The sequence below is a fragment of the Sinocyclocheilus grahami genome, unplaced genomic scaffold, assembly GCF_001515645.1.
Source record: "Sinocyclocheilus grahami isolate Dianchi unplaced genomic scaffold, SAMN03320097.WGS_v1.1 scaffold16.1, whole genome shotgun sequence".
Lineage (NCBI taxonomy): Eukaryota > Metazoa > Chordata > Actinopteri > Cypriniformes > Cyprinidae > Sinocyclocheilus > Sinocyclocheilus grahami.
This window is the reverse complement of record NW_015505195.1, coordinates 3196648-3218401: the sequence shown is the minus strand read 5'-3', so window position 1 is coordinate 3218401 and position 21754 is coordinate 3196648. Positions and strand designations below refer to the sequence as shown.

At 36.7% G+C, this 21754-nt stretch overlaps 1 protein-coding gene across 1 annotated transcript in view; it reads right to left on the bottom strand.

Annotated features, from left to right (window-relative positions):
- Window positions 1–21754, bottom strand: part of LOC107548805 (neurogenic locus notch homolog protein 2-like) — a 65664-nt gene that overhangs the window by 25060 nt on the left and 18850 nt on the right. The window contains exon 2 of the mRNA XM_016229629.1: window positions 15435–15516. Coding sequence (XP_016085115.1) covers window positions 15435–15516 — 82 coding nt within the window. The remainder of the gene's footprint in view (window positions 1–15434; window positions 15517–21754) is intronic.

The window sequence follows — 21754 nt, the reverse complement described above, 5'->3', positions numbered from 1 at the left end:
GCATTCTGATTGGTTCGGATAGCATACTGCGGGAGGTCGGGGGCACGGAAAATCGTGCTATAAAGCGATTTAGAAATCACTCACGCTCAAATCGTGATTTTATGACGATTTCGATTAATCGCACAGCCCTAACACAAATCTGGCAAAACCTCCCTTAAAAGACACTCTCAAAGATAAAAGGGATTCATAAATGTTTTCTTTGTTTTACTTAAATTTTTTATTAATTATTGCAAATATGCAACGCTAAAATTGCATTAATTTTTTATATGCCCTTTTTGCCAATAAATTAAAAATTCAAATGTCAATGATTTTCAGTTAATCTAATAAATGGGTTCAGCTAAGTAAAGCTAATCTGCAGTAATTTAAAAAAATAATCCCCCAAAATTGACTTACATTTAACATTGAGATCTTGGATCTTGTTGAGCTATGATGGCAATTGTGGAACTTTCATTCCGCCATACAACAAGCACAAATTTTGCCAAACATCCCCTACAATTTGTGGAGAAATTATAGAATAAAGAGTTATTAATGTCAAATTCCTGTAAATTCTGGATTAATAGAAAATCATATTCAACAACAAATACAAACAACTCGCCTACTCTCTCTCTTTCTCTGTCTCTCTTTTATGACTAGAGTTTCTGGTTGGCAGACACTGTTCCTGAGGGATGATATAGCTTAAAGATTAAAAAAGGAGATAGAGATGAAGTAACACTGAAAAACGGAGCCAAAAGGTCATAAAAGAACACAGAGAGAGGTATTGACAGGGTAATCTCTTTCTCTACCTCCTCTATCTCTCACCAGCAGGCAGACACAGCTCCGATTTCACCCTCTTGGGCGTTAAAATACGTCTCCGTACTGCTCTCCTCTCCCTGCAGGCACATTCTGCCTGTCAGATCAAACAAATGCCAGGCTGACTCCACTCTCCCTTCTGACCGAGAGAGCGAGAAATGGCTGGGTGGGGGGTGGGGGGATGGGAGGAAGTGAGGGGTAAAAAATTACTAAGTTTGCACCCCTCACGCTGGTCAAGACAAAGAGATCTTGTTTGATGTGGAAGAGGGAAAATAAGATTCTGGGCAGATAAAGGTAGTAAGCTCAGGTATTCAAGGCAGCCTCACTTCTGCTCTCAAAACACACTCACACACACACTGCCAGCTATTCTCTTACTGCTAACTCACTTATTCTGGCTCAGATAAGCACAGATCCATTTGCAAGTTGCAAAATCCTTAACCTGTGTCAGGCCTAGGGCCTTGTCCACACTTATACGTTTTCGTTTGAAAACGCATATTTGTCTCTCGGTTTTGGCCTTCTGTCCACACTGAGACAGCTTTTTTGTCAAGGAAAACCGAGCTTTTTGAAAATGCTCTCTAAAGTGGATAAATTTGAAAATGCTCTTTTCGTGTTGTAGTGTGGACTGTGAAAAAGTTTTTTGAAAACGATGACGCATGTTTAGTCATGGGACACATTGTACCAATACAACCCTCTACGGACACCTTGGCAATTGAATCGCTATTGGCTAGTAAATTTTTTCGTTTACTCGCCAGACTGATGGAAAAAAAATGAACAATAATACTGGTAAGGTAATAATACTACGAATTCTACCAATAATAACTATATGAAACGCAGTAAGGATTGACGAGCTTCTGGATTCATGAATATTAATCAGGTTGTGTGCATTCGCTCAAACTGATTCACTGAAATCAAAATAGGGATGATAATAGTTGAGCGCCAGCCAATGAGATTGTCGTTTGCGCATTAGTTCTGCCCACTACCGGAGAAAGCGGCAGTTCTTAAAAGCTGAAGTATTTTGACAGGAAAAAACAACTAAGAATATTGTTTACATATTAGCCCGTCAATTCTGCATGGTATGTAAGACACTCTCGCTCTGTCTCTCTCTGTGTGTGAGAAAAAAGCAAAGTGACGGTGAGTCGTGCGCCTTCACACTAGAGTTTACTGTATTCGAAATACAGGTGCTCTGCGCATCCATTGAGATGAACTGAAAAATATCACAGATCGCTTGTCAGAGAGAGAACTCTGAAGCGCTCAGTCAGAGTTTTGTGAGTGAAAATATATCGATCTCCGGCCGATCGATCGATCGGAGCATCCCTACCGACTGTTTTTGTAACTTGTGTGTTTTTAACGTAAACTTGTGTGTGAATGAGAACTTAGTTTAGTACTCACATGCTGTGACAGCCGCTTTCTGTACGCGTGCACTCAGAAAACCGTATATAAGAAGTTTAAACTAATATGGTTTAAAAAGCATGATTTCAGCACGATAAACATGATAATCAGAACCAAAACAGATGTTTTTAGCAGGTACGAGCTGTAATGGCGCAGCTCTATTCTGGAAAAGGGGGCGGGGAGCAGCAGCTCATTTGCATTTAAAGAGACAGGTCCGAAAAACAGCGTGTTTCTGCTTCCACTCAAAATAGGCAATTTCAAAATGATGTAATAAATGATCTGTGGGGTATTTTGAGCTGAAACTTTACAGACACATTCTGGGGACACCAGAGACTTATATTACATATTGTAAAAAGGGGCATAATATGTCTCCTTTAATCATTTAGTTGGGGGATTTTCTGAACCAGCGACTTGCCAAAAAAATAAAAAATAAAAATTATAATAACTCACTGTAGGGGACCCCTTATTTAAAAAATAAAGGCAAACCTCGGACAGCCCTAAAAACTACATCACTTACATTTTCATATACTCATTTCACCCATCAGCATATACAAATAATAAAAATAATAATAAAATAAAGTTTAAAATACAATAAAAAAAATGTTTCCAATCCCAGCTTGATTCAGGCAGTCTTAAAGTGAAGTGTGTCATTTCTCTGTCACCAAAAATAATTGAAAAACTCAATGAAGACTCAAATAAAACTTCTTCAGGCTGCCATTGATCAGATAAACACACGTGAATTAAAAAAAAAAAAAAACACAGATGTGATGCAATGACTAAAGACGTGTGTCTTGCCAACAGTTAAAGACCAACACAAATATTTGGAGTCTGCTTAAAAATGCATTGCTCGTGAAGCAAGGCACTACACAATGGCCTTTCTTGCCAGTCCAACAATTAAATATTTTAACTGACTTTAACTGAGAAAAATTGTTGAAGGCAACTCTTTATTGAGGACAAAAGGACAAATTTTGAAATGCAACTTCTTGGAGAGGATTTTAGCATCCTGTGCTTTTGCATGCGAACAATAAGTGTCGGACTGTCAGTTAAAAAAATCATCACCTTTAAAGCATAGTAGCTGAATAAATCTGGATAAATTCATTAATCTGCATCACTACTTCTCCATGAATTCAGGTTTTGGTGAACCACATGATTCTTTTCTTTGTTCTACAGATAATGTGCTCTGAAACTGGCACTGCAGTGGAAATCCTGCAGGCTTCCTCACATATCTCTCTCCTATACCACACACGCTTTCAAGTGCAATGACACACACAGGCACATATGAAACCAGACACACGTGAACATATGAAACCAGACACACGTGCACATGCACACACAAAACACACAGAAAATGACAGACACATAGGTGACACACAGCTTGGTTCTCACACCCTGGCTGGAGGCTTGCAGACACACTGGTCTGACCACTTACACACACCCTGCTCTACCAACCTGTCACACTGCTCTTCCTGTACAGAGCGCTCAGTAGCAGAGGGGGGGGGGGGAAACTGAAAAACACCTCGTTAAGTTTGGTTCTCGGGTGTCACCTCACCTACACAGAATATATTAGTAACTCCTGAGAGTACTTTGTGTCAGCCTGTTCCATTTTGAGATTGCACGCACACCCAGGCAGCCATTTCAGGTCGCTGAAAGCCTGCATTCTTGAGCAAAGTCAAGCCGAGATGAACTTTCATAGCATTCAAGAATTTGAGCTGTATAGATTAGGCAGTGACCGGTGTGCCTGATTACTGTCAGTTTGGGAAGGTCAGATTTTGGTTTTCACGCCAAAAAGTTCAGTGGCAGAACCTAACAGAAACTTTGTGGAATTTTCTAGTGTAACAAATCGCCATAACATGAATGATACTACACAGTCTTTTCATTTCATCTTATCTATTTTACAAACACCTTTCCCCCTTACCTATAAAAAAGAAACATTACGAGTGAGAAATGTTTTACAATAATAACATTAAATAGAGAATTAATGGAAACATTGACATCTCTTGTTTCCAAAACTACAAACCTACTGACAAAAATACTCTGCATGTAACGTGTCTCCGCTACAATATAGGAGATCAATAAGAATGCCCCCCGATATTTAAATTCTCCACTCTAAAAAAATCCTGGGTTATTTTTTTGATCCAAATGCTGGGTTGAGCCTTTTGGGTTATTTTTTCAGTGTTTGGGTAGTTTTTGTATTACCCAGCTCCTGGGTCAAATGTAACAACCCAGTGTTTGGGTTGTTTTGCAGCTCCTGGGGCAGACAAAAAAACCCAATGTTTGGGTAGTTTTTGTATTACCCAGCTCCTGGGTCAAATGTAACAACCCAGTGTTTGGGTTGTTTTGCAGCTCCTGGGGCAGACAAAAAAACCCAATGTTTGGGTAGTTTTTGTATTACCCAGCTCCTGGGTCAAATGTAACAACCCAGTGTTTGGGTTGTTTTGCAGCTCCTGGGGCAGACAAAAAAACCCAATGTTTGGGTAGTTTTTGTGTTACTCAGATCCTGGGTCAGACGTAACCCAGCGGTTGAGTTATTTATCGCGGGGATTTTGCGTCTTCTCTTCACGAGAGAGCAGTTCTAAGCACCATCAAATTGATTAATTCTTCGGTAAAATACAGGTTTGTGTACATTTTATTTTATCTATAAAATCGTTACTGTGCTGTATATCGTTCAATTTTATGCAGAGCAACATACAGGCGCGAGGTGTGAATCACCTTTAACGAGTGTCGCGGTCTTTTTGCGTGATGGAAAACCTTATACTTTGGATGTTAAAACATGTCCTCTGAGCTAGGGCTGCACGATAAATCGAAACGGAATCGAGATTGCGATTCGACAGAAGCTGCGATTGTCATGCGTATCTTTCAGTGAAGCACGGTTCTGCGATCAGCAGTAAATCTCCATCCAAAGGCCAGAGGGTGCTCTCGCGCTAAAACTCCAAATACGCCTCGCAGAAAATATCGCTACAGCTGAATAAACAGAAGATTCAACTGCTTTCATTGATTCAACGTGACTAATAAACACACGACTACGGCAATATATGGTTTATCTGAGTTTTTATTATTATAATTTTTCATTAAAATAAAGTTTATTTATAATGCAATGCCTTTATCACTGCTTATATATATATATATATATATATATATATATATATATATATATATATGATAGGTCTATACACTACCAGTCAAAAGTTTTTGAACAGTAAGATGTTTAATGCTTTTTAAAGAAGACTCCTCTGCTCACCAAGCCTGCATTTATTTGATCCAAAATACAGCAAAAGCAGTAATATTGTGAATTTCTATTTGAATACATTTTAAAATGTAATTTATTCCTGTGATTTCAAAGCTGAATTTTTAGCATCATTACATGTCACATGATCCTTCAGAAATCATTCAAATATTCTGATTTGCTGATAAAAAATGTTTTTATTATGTTGAAAACAGCCGAGTAGAATTTTTCAGATGATGAATAGAACAGCATTTATCTGAAATGGAAATGTTTTGTAACATTATGAATGTCTTTATCATCACTTTTGATCAATTTAAAGCATCCTTGCTAAATATAAGTATTAATTTCGATAATTTCTTTCCCCCCCCAAAAAAAATTCTACTGACTCCAAGCTTTTGAATTGTATAGTGTATAATGTTACAAAAGCTTTTTATTTCAGATAAATGCTGATCTTTTGATCTTTCTATTCATCAAAGAATCCCGAAAAAAATGTACTAAACTGTTTTAAATTTTACTAAACGGTTTTAAATTTTGATAATAATAATAAATGTTTCTTGAACAACAAACCAGCATATAATTATTTCTGAAGGATCATGTGACACTGAAGACTCGAGTAATGATGCTGAAAATTTTGCTTTGCAGGTTTGGTGAGAAAAGACTTTTGTTTAAAAAACAAAAAAAATATTACTGTTCAAAAACTTTTTTGTATGTATCACAATCATATCACATCTAGTTGTTTTGGATGAGAATAAAACTTCAGGTCCGACAATATCGTGTCTTTTTTTCATTTAAATCTAGATTTATTCGCATTGGCCCATGGAAACTTAGAGAGTGTAGCCAATACCGATACCGATAAGCTGATAATTATTTTCATGTTACGGCTGTTAAACAAAAAAATAACCAATATTAAATTTCTATTTTGTCAAAATAATTTAAGAATAAAAGAGAGAGAGAAAAGAAAAAAAAATCACAAAAAAATGTACAGTATGTAAAATGGATAATCAGTGTTCCTGCTACATTAATTCTGCCGTGGCAGGCTGCCACACCAAAAATTATCCCCACCACAGCTTCTCAGTGACGTCACAGTGATGCAACTCACATCATTCACAGTCAGGTTATTTATAGCCGAGGAGACCGTAACGGTCTCAAACTGAAATGTATTAGGGCTGCAATGACGCGTTGACTAAATCGATTATGTAAAAAAGAAGTCGATTTGCATGGAATGCGTCGACACATCCCACTGTTTATGTTAATCCCTAATCCTCTGATGTTTCACACAAAACAAGACTCACTGGAGCAGATGCTAATGGCTAGTATGCTTGATATGGTTGCATTCATACAGGATTTAGTTTTTTACGACCATGACACCACAGTCTATAACCGAACTAACACCTGCACAAGCACACCTTTTCAGAACTCACATTTTTGACAAACCCGCCGCCCGTGCTGAACACGTCATATAATGTGAGATCCACACTGATCCGTATAATCATGAGGGGTTTCATTTATCCACAGAGACGGTGAAATGATTCGTGTTCATCCATAGATCCCCGGAGATGCCGTGGGTGCAAACTGCCAGTCTCAATCGAACTGTCTATACTCGTAGTTACAAAGCATTTGAAGTCAATTGTTGGTTCGTTAAAATATATGATGGATAAACTTCACACACCTGAAGCTCGCACACACACACACACACACACACACACACACACACACACACACGCACGTTTCATACAGTGTCAATGCTTACAAAGCATTTGAAGTCAATTGTTGGTTCGTTAAAATATATGATGGATAAACTTCACACACCTGAAGCTCGCACACACACACACACGCACGTTTCAGACAGCGTTAATGCTTCCTGATTTCTTTTCACATATCCTTGCGTTTTGAACAGACACATACTGTAAAATTGTCAAAATACCCATCTCAACAATCATTCAGGTAAATGCAGTCGGTTATACCTTAACTCGGCGAAAACAGCTGAGAAAGAAATCGGATGTGTTGCATTATATTGAATCTGTGCATCAGGTCTTAAAGGGACAGCAGACCATAAATACCTGCTGCTGTATGTGTCATTAAAGTCAGCATGAAATCAAAATTTACTTTATTTACTTTACTAGCGCACATTGCTAGTCTTGATGTAAACAATTAATCCGTGCAAGTTAAATCGCTGAAAAAAATGTATTGTCTTCGTAATCTTTAATCAAAATCTGAACATTTACTTCCGCTCTGGAATGGCATTCCTTTTCTGATGACGTCAGTTTGACGGCTTGGGCAGAATATCCTTAAACACACCCCTCCAACCGTTAGATTGCTATGAGTGAGAGACAGAGAGGAGGAGTGCAAACATAAAACCATGCCCTCTATTCAATATTCCGTTTCAGCTGGAAATACGTCACTACACTGAAATAAAGTCGGCAGCAACTTCCGGTTCACGCAGACTTTAATCTTAATCAAACAACAAAACACAGCTTTAACAAAGTTCTAATATAGGGTAAATGCACCTATTATGTTCACGTACCCATTAAGCACACTTCCATAGACTTTTGCATATTATAACCTGGAACTTGGATGTGGGAAATAATTACAGTTAGATCCAAAAGATAGTTTTAGCAACATAGCGCAGACGCTACAGAACACAGTTAGATGACTAGCTGTATACGATTGTGTGCTATGCTAATATATTACTTCACAGGCATTACTGGCTTATACTTTTAAATCCATAATATTATAAATGTACAGTTTATTGCTGGTCTGTGGTTTTATACTGCTGTAATTTTTAAAGATTTCATATTATTGTAAGGCGCTACTATGAAGCTTCAGTGTGACATCAATAAGAAAAAGTATAATTTCATAGATATTGTTAATAATAGTTGTTCATTATAAAATATGTATGAACTTAATACATTTATTTTGCAAAATCTTGTCATTTTAATAAATATTACATGACATTTATTTTAAAAAATGTTGCTGCTCCCATTAAGCTCCGTGTGCTATATTTAAGCTCTTCCACATTGAACGTCAATGTAAATACTTCATAAACAGACTGTAAATATAAACTGATTGTTGTCACTTTAAGTTAAGTTAATCGATTTTCTATGGATTCTGTCAACTCAAGTCTACAGACTGGCTCTGACCTTTGGCAGCTAGCATCAACTTCTCCAGACTGTAAATCGGTGGAAAATCAGAGCAAAAATCGTGTCGTATATTCCAGCCTTAAGAGACTATAGACAACTTGACATCCATTTAATAAGGATGTCATAATGAGGCTAGTTTCTGTGTTCATTCCCATGAATGAAATGTTTTATTGGTTTGTTTTATTTGATTTTTGAATGTGTTACTTAGCTGAATGCAGACTAGTATAGATGTTGCAATGTGCTTAAATGACACTTCATTATGAATATATAACTGATCAAACTGAACGCCTTGTTGCTTGATTTAAGTGTTCTGTTTTTTTGTGATTGACTTTGTACCTTAAAAAAATATTTTTCAATTATTCTTTAAAAAGGTTTTTAATAAAACATGATGTGAGCTTAATGGGAACAGGGGTGTGCTTAAAGGGTAAACAAATTTACCCATTAAGCACAGCCAGACTTTTTGCATTTAATGATGTATATCTTAATTGAAATTCTTTTGTCATTTAAAATAAAATAAAATATTTTTTGTGAGTGATTAATATTTTATCTTAACATAACTTTTTGTATATCATGTACACTAAAAATGTCTCAATGTAGATTTCGGTGAGCTAAATAGGTACGTTTACCTTATATATAATTCATTCAGTGAACACTATGCAGTGTTATTTTGCACTTAATTATTACATTTCTGTACCTGAATACTACGAAGACATTATTTTATTTGTAACTTTGTTAGGCCTATATTGTATTTATCTATGCATGTCATTTAAAACCCAAGAAAAATCTAATGTTCTTAGTCAGGCTGACTGCTCTTTGCAAATGAATATCTTCCGAAACTTGTTTTGACAGAGATGGTTGGTTATTTAAATTTTTCAGTTCCTCGGAAAGTGGCCTGTGTGAGTGCGCCTGATTCTTGGGTGGGGAGGTTTAACCACCAGGGGGAAGGGGGCATGATCCATGGGAAATTACCCATGGGTGACACCCCATCCCCCTGTGGAAATAGGCCTGCCACCACAGCTCGAAAAATTCTAGAAGAAACACTGGATAATCATTTTGAGACTGTTGGTAACATTTTACAACTGTAATTTAAAGGGGTCATATGATGCGGTTTCAATTTTTCCTTTCTCTTTGGAGTGTTACAAGCTCTTGCATACAGAAGATCTGTAAAGTTGCAAAGACTAAAGTCTCAAATCCAAAGAGATATTCTTTATAAAAGTTAAGAGTCAACCATGCCTACCTAAAACGGCTCATTCTAACACGCCCCCAACAGTCTACATCACTATGTGGGAAGATTTGCATAACGCCGCCCAAATGTTCACGCAAAGAAAGAAGGCGTAACTTTTATTCTCGCTGCGGTATTGTTGCTGCCGCCGCCATGTCGTGAAGGCGCTGTGTGTTTCGTTGTGAAAGCGAAACTACTTTGTTTGGCCTTCCAAAAGAGGACGATATCCGCTTCGTCATGCCTAGTGCTGGTCGCTGAGGGAATATATCAACTTTGCGCTGTGGATCGCCGGACTGGCTTTCACCGTGGACAAAGCGGAGTCCAGCCCAGGGTCGTCACATGTGGTTGCCGCAAGCCCACCAACTGGTCCTTCGCCGACTCCGCAGGCCACGCCGTTCTCAAGCCCCCAGCCGAATCCGAGGCCGCGCCGTTCCTCACTCTAGCCCGCCATGTTTTTCGTTGTGAAAGCTAAACTAAGAGGACACGACTAGATATCAGTGGTTAAGTTGTATTTACAACACTGTTCCAGAACAGTTTAACCCAAATATTAATTTGTGTGCAGGACATTTTATGGAGGACTGTTTCCTGATCCTGAAAGAGTGGACTACAATGCCGGCTGTTCTGACTCACAGACTGTAAGTACGTTTTCATTTAAAGGATTTGCCACTTATGATTCAAACGCGAGTTCTGAGCAGTGTAGTGTAGCTCTTGTTTGTAATTTCCCCCTGATTAGGTGCATCTACCAACCAAGGAAAGGTGAAAAAGATTAACCCAGTAACTTTGATTTGGTAAGCCTTTTTCTGCAAGCCTCTGAGAAAATGAGCGCTTCTGATTTCGCTCCCTTGGTGACGTGGCAGAGGGATCTCATAATATCACCGCCCCTTAATCTGTACGTTTCCACCCACGGCGCCGTCATTGTGATTTCGCAAGCGACAACAGTGTACCAGCTCTAATGCCATGTTAACTTAAATAAAGCTACTAAATAAAAAATATATATGTATATATTAGGGCTGTGCGATATTGAAGAAAAATGCGATATGCATGTGTAAAATCAATTTAAATTATATTTTAAAATGTTTAAAATTTTAAATTATGTAACCAATATATGTTTCACATTCTTTCTTGGAAAAGAAAGCATCACTAGAACTTCTGAAAATGCCCAGCACTGTTTTAGCATTACATAAAGAGTAATGTCACAAATCAGAAAATTTAATTTTAACATCAATGTGAACAAAGAAAAAAAATGAATGCCACTTATTTTTTATATCAATGTAACTTTGCTTTCCCTTTATTACTTAAAGTACACTTCCAAAAAAAAATAAAAATTACAAGTATAAAATAAACAGTAGTATATATATGTAAGCTGACAGGAGGGAGTGTTTCGATTAATGCCACTTATTTTTTATATCAATGTAACTTTGCTTTCCCTTTATTACTTAAAGTACACTTCCAAAAAAAAAAAAAAATTACAAGTATAAAATAAACAGTAGTATATATATGTAAGCTGACAGGAGGGAGTGTTTCGATCATAAGCCTGCATAAAATAGTCAAAATATCAAAGACAACATACACCATGACCTGAAGGATACCCTGTTCATTCAAAGAAAGGTTTCCCTATGAATTAATTAGTAGAAAAGATCATTTCTACTGTGCACTGTGGATTTTCTATGGACATTGTAGTGGGAGGGGTGACTCTCGCATTCCATTAGACCGTAAATGTATCTGGTGTCAGGGTTGCCATGGTAACCAGGGTCCCGGGGTCCTGTTCACAGACATTTTGGCAGCCAGTATGTTTATTGGGTGAGGGGTCTGTGAATGTTTGTTAATCTAATGAATAATTTATTTGTTAAATCAAATGAAAAATGGTGTGTCTGATTGGTCCAGACGCTACAAATATAACAAAGCTAAAAAGAAATATAAAACAAACCTAATGAAAATAACAAAAGCACATAAAAAATGATTAAAACTTAAACTAAATGCCAGCAGCCATATCACCCTGCAGTCCAAGACTGGTTGCCCACTGAAGCTAAGCAGGGTTGAGCCTGGTCAGTACCTGGATGGGAGACCTCCTGAGAAAACTAGGTTGCTGCTGGAAGAGGTGTTAGTGAGGCCAGCGGGGGGTGCTCACACTGTGGTCTGTGTGGTTCCTAACGCCCCAGTGTAGTGACGGGGACACTATACTGTAAAAAAGCACTGTCCTTTGGATGAGACGTTAAACTGAGGTCCTGACTCTCTGTGGTCATTAAAAATCCCAGGACGTCCTTTGAAAAAGAGTAGGGGTATAACCCTGGCATTCTGGCCAAATTTGCCCATTGGCCTCTGACCATCAGGGCCTCCTAATAATCCCCATATCTGCTAATTGGCTTCATCACTCTGTCTCCTCTCCACCAATAAGCTGGTGTGTGGTGGGCGTTCTGGCACAATATGGCTGCCGTCGCATCATCCAGGTGGATGCTGCACATTGGTAATGGTTGAATGAGATTCCCCCCATTTTATGTAAAGCGCTTTGAGTACCCAGAAAAGTGCTATATAAATGTAACTAATTATTATTATAAAAGTAAAATGAGAACTGATATATATATATATATATATGTGTGTGTGTGTGTGTGTGTGTGTGTACACGTTAACTTTTTTTTGCACATAGCACTGGTGCTACAGAAGTTGAAAGTTTTGTAGCACAGGCCAAACAGTTGTAGCACAAGTTAGGGGTGGGCTATATAGCAAAAATAACATCACCATTTTATTCAGGAATATCACGACTCACGATTTTATCACAAATCTGTGTCATGTTGGTTTTACTATTTTGCAAGTTGACAGAGCATTACAGCCAATCTAATTTTCAAATGGCAGACATTTAGGCCAAAGTGGGCGTCATTTTATCTTTGTTTTTAGAAACTAAGAACAAAAGATATACATTACAAATACAAATAAAACAAACAGTGGTTTATTTTTCAGGTACAGCATTTAGCAGTAACATTAAATATTAAATATTAAAATAAAACACTATATACACTATATACATCAATTATACATTTTTAACTGTATTAAAGTTAATCAGTCATGAGCAGTGAGTGATTTTTCAGGGGGGGTTTTTTATTTATTAATATTAAAGGGATAGTTCACCCCAAAATTAAAATTGTGTCATCTGTCTGTTAATTCTGTCATAGTGTTTTATTTTTATACCATCATTTACTCACTCTTAAGTTGTTTTAACCCTGAATTAGTTTCTTTCTTCTGTTGAACATAAAAGTTATTTTGAAGAATGTTCAACGCTGTGGACCAGCAACCAAGCAGTTGCTGGTCCACAGCGACTTCCATAGTATTTTTTTCTACTATCAAAGTCAATGTGGACCAGCAACTGTTTGGTTACCCACATTCTTCAAAATATCTTTTTATATCACAATAAATAAATTAATACAGGTTTGGGACAACATGTGAGTAAATAACAACAGAAATTAAATTTTTAGGTGAACTATTCCTTTAATGACAAACGGCAGCATGTTTAGTACTGTCGCTTTAAAGGGTCACGAAACCCCCTGTTTCAGCACTGGTTAGTTCTCACCACAGTTTTAAAAAATGCTAAAAAAAAAAAGTGGGCGTGGTGCGCAGCGGAGCGGAGGAGGGAAAATTTCTCTGGATTTAAACATTCTTCGAAACATTTGGGATAATGCAAGTACACAAGTCAGCAAAATATATAACACTGTTCTAGTGGTTTTTGGATATTTTAATAAAAAAATCTTACATAGTGCCTTTACGTCTTAAACTTAAGACTAGTAATCATGCGCTGTTTGAAAGTGTCTGCGCGCTTCATGTGTACGTGCTCAGAAGTACGTCAGAACAGCACGTGAATTAAATGTTTAACCGGCAAGGCTTTAAAGCGCATGCAAATAATGCACTTTTGTGATTGCGCATAAGTGCTGTGTCCTGTAAGTGTAACTCTACTGCGGAGATAATTTTGATATATTTGATGTTAATGTATGTCGCACTGTACAGAATATTAATACAGAGGCGCCAGAATATATATATGTAAATATATGTCCCACTGTACAGCCCTGATATACATGTACTATTTATAAAAAAAATTTTTTTAAATGAATAAGGAAATCTTTCAAATCAGCTGATAATGTGGTACTGATATGGTGATAGAGATCAAAATCCCAAACTGTTCTCAGATTTCCCAAGATACAATCAAAACGCTACAATCAAAAGTCAAATAAATATTCTAAATAGTCTGGGCTGTGGTATCACAATTAATTTAGCTTTCTATTTTTTCTATTCTATCTACTTGCTTTTCTTTGTGTATATGTGTGTGTGTATAATATATATACAGTGGGTACGGAAAGTATTCAGACATTTGCACTTATATTTTGTTGCCCTTTTGTTAGTTTTGACTGCTTTTATGACTGCTAAATGACTAAATGTAAATGTAAATTTCACAAATCAATACAAAGTTGAATAATAAAATAACTGAATAAAACGCAACATAAAAAGTAACTGTTTAAAAGTTAATAAATATACAACTGAAACCTCCATTAAGATTTGAGAGCAATAAAAAGGCTTCTCTCCAAACACACTAGCATTGTTAACTCTTCACTAAAGCAGACACTGTAAAGTCTGTCTGAGGTAGATGTGGAGGATTATTTGTAAGAACAATGAGTGTGATTAGTCTGTGGTTTTATTATGTCTATCTTGCTCAATCTGAAACTGTGCTAAAAGCTTGACTCATCTGATTTCCTGGCAATATTTGTTGTGAAAATTCACAAGGTCGCAACTTTTGGTTACAAATTACCAAAACTGGGAAACATGACGTCATTCCATCGAAGCCAAGGAATTCCTAGTAAGAATTCAGCTGAAGTCTTAAATGATTTTTGAAGGTTGTGTCCTCGGTGTGGTGCTGAGGTAAGCTTTCTGTGCATTCCTGTCCTGATTTACCACAAGGCCAATCTTTACCATTAGATGTGGTTTCAATTTCTTTGTAATTTTCACCTTGTTAAGCCTGGAGATATGGCAGTAGGAACATATTTATTGTAACCCAAACCCAAAGCTCAAAAAATTGTCAAGGTAAGACATGCGGAATTTGTGAAATATGTTTCCGTGGCTGTGGACTGTATGAAGAGGATTCATTCAATGATGGGAAAACAGTCCCTCTGTGTTTCACAGCCCATAGAAATGTAACATGATAGGTTTGTTAGCAAGTGTTTATTTTGGGCAAAGCAATAAATGTAACCCTCAATCATACGGCATAAAAAGTAACAGTGAGGGGAACTTGTGTGTCTGTGTGTGTGTGTGTGTTTAAACTTTGAACCACAAGAATTGGATGCATTTTACCGTTTTTCAACTCCAACTGTTACTCGTCTTTTTTGAATATGCTTTGCATAGTTTTTCCTACAGTCAGAGATGGTTTTAAATGCACCGCAAAAACGCACATGCACACATAAAAAAGCAATCATTAAGACCTACACTTCTCAGTGTACCGTGAGAGGACTCCAACTTTATAAGGAGAGCATATTTGGCAATATTGAATACTTAGGGTGACCTAATTTCATTATTTCTGTGGAGAAATTAAGTTAGGCAATGCAGCTTTGTGCAAAACAGTCTCGACGCTGGATTTTTCTGGTTCTCACTGAGCCTCAGACAGTGGAGTTTAAATCTGAGAGTGGTCCTGGCTTACCTGCAGTAGCCGGTTCCATTGTGGAAAGTGGCACAGGAAGCATTGTTCACACAGGGCTTCACGGGGTCCACACACTGCAGAGCTGTGAAGAAACATGAACACATCAGATCATGACCGGCTCAGTTAAGATCACATCAAGTGCTGTGCAAAGAACCGATAACAGTACAAATTCTAAATTAATACAATTTAATCATTATATAGCTGTGCCAGCGTTTATTCTCACCTATTAAAATCACTTAAACTCAAATTAATATTTCGGGTTAATTTATGTACAGGTTAATTTGGGATCATTTATTATATGCACTACTGTTAAAAAGTTTGGGGTCACTACGATTTTTATTAATGAAATTAATAAGAAATTAATGCTTTGAAATTGAGCAATAAATTGATCTCTGTCAAGAAATTATATGTCAAATAAATGCTCTTCAAAGAATCCTGTGGAAAATGTATCACAGTTTTCACTAAAATAAGTTTTCAACATTGACAATATAAGAAATGTTTCTTGAGCACCAAATTAGCATATTATAATGACTTCTGAAGGATCATGATGTGACACTGAAGACTGGAGTAATGGCTACTGAAAATAAAATTTGCCATCACGTGAATACAGTTAATCTTAAATATATTAAAATAGAACACATATATTTTAAAATTGTAAAATTATTTTACCATATTATTATTTTTACTGAATTTTGGTCAAATAAATGCAGCCTCTGTGAGACTTCTTTCAAAAACATTTAAAAAATCTTTTGACCTCAAACTTTTGAACAGTAATGTACACTTTATTATTTTTTTTAAGATTTATTTTTAGCGTTTTTGCCTTTTATTGATAGGATAGTAGTGAGACAGGAAGCAAAGTGGGAGAGAGAGGGGGAATGGGATCGGGAAAGGTCCGCGAGCCGGGACTCAAACACGGGATGCCCGAAGCGCAATGGCGCTACATGTCGACGTGCTGCCCACGAGGCTATCGGTGACAATGTACACTTTTTATTTATAAGTTCACATGTTCATCTAATAATTGAAAAAGGTAAAGGCAAACAGACTGGTGGGGTAAACAAATAAAGCTGAAGTTAAGGAGATGTAATAGGAGTAATGATTTGTTATTATGATGATTTGATTTATTATGATGATTTATAATGATTTTTTGTTAATGATTTGATTTGTAGACAACTAGCATGACTTTAAACTCAATTCGATAATGAACTGGCAGCCAATACAATGTTTTCAGGAGAGGAGTAACATGATCAAACTTTTTACATCCCTTCAGGAGTCTAGCAGATGCATTTTGGACTAATTGTAACCGAAAGATTTGGGCCTTTGATATACCAAAATAAAGGGAGTTGCAATAATTCAGCAGAGACGTAATAAAGGCATGGATAGCAACCTCTAGAGAACTTTCAGAGAGAAATGACTTGATTTTAGCGAGAGAACAAAGATGGAAGAAGCTAGACGGCACTAACTTATCAAATTTCAAGCAGTTCTCAAACTCCACACCCAGATTCCGAACTTGGGGAGAAAATCAGGATGTCAACGTTTAGTTGATTACTTGCCCTATGTTCAGAGGGGCCGAAGATGTGATAACTTCTGTTTTGTCTGTGTTCAAAAAGAGAAACATTTTGGAGAGCCAAGATTTAACATCATCAAGGCATGCTGTTAGACTATCAATGGCACACTTTGTATTCTTAGTCATAGACAAAGCTACATTAAGCAGTCTCCCAAACTTTTGTTCAGAACTCCATTTTTAATTTGTAGTAGAAAAAGTGGCCTGTTTAGTACTTTTGAAGTGTAGCATAAAAAAGCATAATAAGAGTTTAACCTATAAACTGGGCCAAATTTTTTTTTAATATTACAAGCTTTGAACACTGGCCTAATCAGACTGATATGAAAATTAACTCTCGCCAAACATGGAATTTTCCAGGTTTCATGAGAGAGTGTTTCCCTGCCAAACACGGAATTTCTGCATTCTCGCTGTTACACTGTTACGCATCGCCTGAATGAGTCTAGAATGTGCCAATCAAAAACACATGTGAGGAAGACAATCCCGTATGGATGCAGATGCAATCATCAAAAATGCTGGCGTGGTTGGCAACTTTTTTTTCAAAAATGCTGGCGGGGAAAGTGTTAAAAACAATGCTAAATATGGCTGATACCAAAATGATCACAGATTTAATATTGCATTTCTAATTCACACACTCGGGCAAACTAGTTTAGTACTTTAGTAAGTGAAACCTGCTTCACATTGTCAGGATGTTACACAGAATACTCGCAAAATTCTTCTGACGACACAAAGCAAAGGAAAAAAGCTGCTGTAGATTGTAACCACACCACTCCCTCTGATACAAACACTACAGAGAGTGGAGTTGTTGGGGGAAAGAAGTGAGAGACAAAGTGGTAGAGCAACAAAGGTGAGGAAAAAAAAACCTATAACGATTTACGGTGACAATGTGTCAAGTGCGTTCAAGATGGAAATTCCTAACTGATCAGATACTTTCACTCATTTCCTCTCAAAATACAGGAAGCATCTGGACACACGTCACAGCTCTGGACGTCACAATGAAGTATATGAACATCTGGCTGTATAATAACCAAGCAAATTCAATCCGACAAACTCATTTCAAAAGTGTATGGTTTAAATCAAATATTGTGTTTAGGAGTTTAAAACCTTTAAACTCTTTGATTTATACATATTAGGCCAGTTTACCGACAAGTCAAGTGTATTTCTGCAAATAGAAGTGAGTCCTAGCCCACACTTCCCTTTAAGACACTGAGTGGCAGGTCATATGATTTCAAAGCAGCGCTGACACTAAGTAACACAGTACTACAGTTCAAGACAGGAAGTGCATTGAGCGCTAATACCGACTTCCTGTACTTTGACCGGGCCTCAAAATATCCTTGTGTGCAAAAGTGCAGAGAAAGTGAGAGCCGCCTGGGCATGAAGCCAACAGCTAAAGACGGGGCTTTACATAAATGCCCCAAAGCTCTTTATCTTTGAGCCCGGCTACATTTCGTTAATAACACTTGGAAGTCTAACACTCAAAAACAGCATCTGAAAGTGAAATGACAAGTTTTGAGCACTGTGGAAAATGTTCAAGAGCATTGTGTGAAGTCTTAAACCTAGTTTTATTGATCATAAAACTCAGAGAAAAGACATGCTCATCACACCATATACCAAACATACCAGTGGTTCAACACACAGCTTTTAAAATGCATACACCAACAACATGCTTTTGTTCACTCTGCAAATGTTCAATAGTAATACAAAAAGCATTCAACCCCTTGGAAGCTTTCATGATATAACAATGAATTACACAGGATTTAATTTGGCTTTTTGTCACTTAACAGAGAAATCTCGTTGTCAATGTGAAGTTACTAAACACAAAATAAATGATAATTTGCTTAAATCAGGGGTCAGCAACCTGCGGCTCTTTCATCCCTCCACGGTGGCTCCCTGTAGCATGGGCATAGAATATGTGGGGGACGTGTTCCCCCGACTTTTTAATAAAACCAAAACTCTTCCCGTGCACTTTTTTCAGGCAAGTGTGTTCACATAGACATTTTCAAGGGCCAGTGTGAATAAATCTAGATTTAAATAAAAAAAATTTTTTTAAAGAGTCAAGATTGTCACATCATTTTGGATATGTTTTATTCGTATCCAAAATGATGTGTACACTACAGAGCGCTCAACACTCATGCAGTGTGTTTCATTCATACTCGAAGCCGGAGGGCGCTCCCTAACATGGACAAAGGCATCCAGCTATCGCAGTAGCTAAGCTGAATAACAAGCATAAACCATAACTGATGAACGTGAAGACAATAAACGACTGCAACAATATATGGTTTATGTGTGTTTTTCCAAGTCTTTACCCAGGTAATAAATAAAGTATATGAATGATACAGTGCTAACTTACATAGCATTACAGTACAGAAGCTATAAAATATATTTCCTGCCTTATTCTGTGATAAAAAATTGAAAAAAGTGTTAGGTTAGGGTTAGGGTTAGGATATAAACCAATCATAATCATAAAATTGTCATTAGGAAAATATATATCAAAAATATTATAGAATACAAATTATTGGTTATTGTCCAGCAGTATTTTATTTCTTAGCCAATTAAAAGTTTTTTTGTCAATTAGACAAACATACATAAATAATAATAATTAATATTATTAGGGTTGCAACCCCTGGCATAAGTATTCTGGTATTGAGTTGGTATTTAATATCTGGCCACTGCAATTTCCCGCATTCACTCTTTTGCAGAACACAAAAGATGATATTTAACAAAATAAAAATTTAGCCTAATTGTTTTTGTCTCCACAATGAAAATCAATGGGGTCCAAAAAACTAGACCTTTAGCTTCTACTTGGACTCATTCTCACTGTAAAATAAAACTTCTCCATAGGGATGTGCGATATCATGACGTTCATATTCGCGCGATTTTTTGCGCAGCTCGTCTGTGAACAACGGCTCTGTGTAGTTAATGCTGCTCAATGTGAAAGCACGCACCTGATGGAGATTTACCGCTGATTACAGAACCGGCTTTCTGACTAGATGCGCATTAAATATCGCATGCGATTTATCGTGCAGCCCTAATTAAAATGTCGCCACGAATTGCTTTTGAAGAAACATCATAGCATCATGTTACAGCGCACATGCTATCAGTTGCATTTCTGGCGCCTCCGTGTCAACAAGGCTGTACAACACGACATACATTCACATCAAATGGCATTAACTCAGCGGGAGTTACACTCACGGGAAACTGCAATTATTTGCAATCAAAAAAGTACATTATGTGCATGTACTTTAAAGGCTTGCCAGTTAAACATTTCATTTGGCTGTACTGCTCAAACAACTTGCAAAATAATAAACTCAACATGACAAAGAATCATGATAAAATCGTGAATCGTGATTTTCCTGAAGAAAAAAAAAAAGTGATATATTTTTGCTAGGGGTGTAACAGTTCAAATTAGGGCTGTAACTAACGATTATTTTGGTAATCGATTAGTTGGCCGGTTTTATTTTTATTTTTATTAATTTTTTGGAAAATAAAGGTCATTTAATATTACAATTAAAACACTGAAGAAATATTGAATGCTTATTCCTTAAAAATAAGGTTTTAATCATTTTAGTAGTAGTAGTCTGTTACGTACATTCTACTCAACAATAGTAATTTGTTGATTAATTGGATTTTTTAAAAAAGGCCAATTTTCTTTTTTATTGACAAAAACACACTATTCCACATTCTGCCCAATGTCCTTCAAACAAACGTGCCAACTGAATGCTATGAAAACATACAGTGCTTAACAATTTATTAGACCACCTGCCATAATAAAGAGAAAACACAAATATTTTAGGAATCTGTCAAAAAACTGTTTAAATCTAAAAATGCTATTGTCATTTAATGGGCAAATAACAAACAACCAAATAAATAGTATTTATTCACATAATAACAAAAACTCCTATGCCTTTCATAGCAGCTTGCATTCTTGCTGGCATTGTTTAGGTATGTTTTTTACTGTAATTGGGCATCTGGGAAGGAAAAAAAACACTATAAAGCGCTTGACTAGGCTACTTTTTCCACCTTTCTTTCTTAGACAACAGCAATAATTACCATATTGGCCTGAATATAAGACGACCCTGATTATAAGACGACCCCCCTTTTTCCAGATGTACCTTTTGGAAAAAGGCTTTTTAAAAAAAAAAAAACTTGTTTTTTCTAAGTAAAACACATTTTGTCTTCAATTATTTTCATATTGCATATTTTTCCTATTTTAATTTTTGTTTTGAAAGTATGGTATGGTAAAAAACTGGTAAAATGTACCAACAATCACATTTAAAAAATATACACTTTGATATACCATGAAAAAAAAACAGGTAGCCCATCTGAATTAGGACATTTAGGCTATCCATCTAATAGTAGCCTACCAAATGTGGCACAAACCTTACATAATTTGTTTAAAACCTTAAATAAATTTGTTTTAATAAATTTGTTTAGCACTGTATATTGAATATAGTTTAAAGGGGTGGTTCACTTTTTTTTCTCTAGGATTGATTGTGTTTATGGGGTGCAGTCTAACATGTGTTAATGCTTCATTTTAAAAAAGAGAGAGATGCAGAGCACGTGCAGAGCAGGGGGACGTGGGGAACAGGATTGAGAACCACTGCTTTAGAACATTGATAACCAATACAGAAAGCTAAAACATGATTTTGGTTTGGATTGATTGTGTTTATGGGGTGCAGTCTAACATGTGTTAATGCTTCATTTTAAAAAAGAGAGAGATGCAGAGCACGTGCAGAGCAGGGGGACGTGGGGAACAGGATTG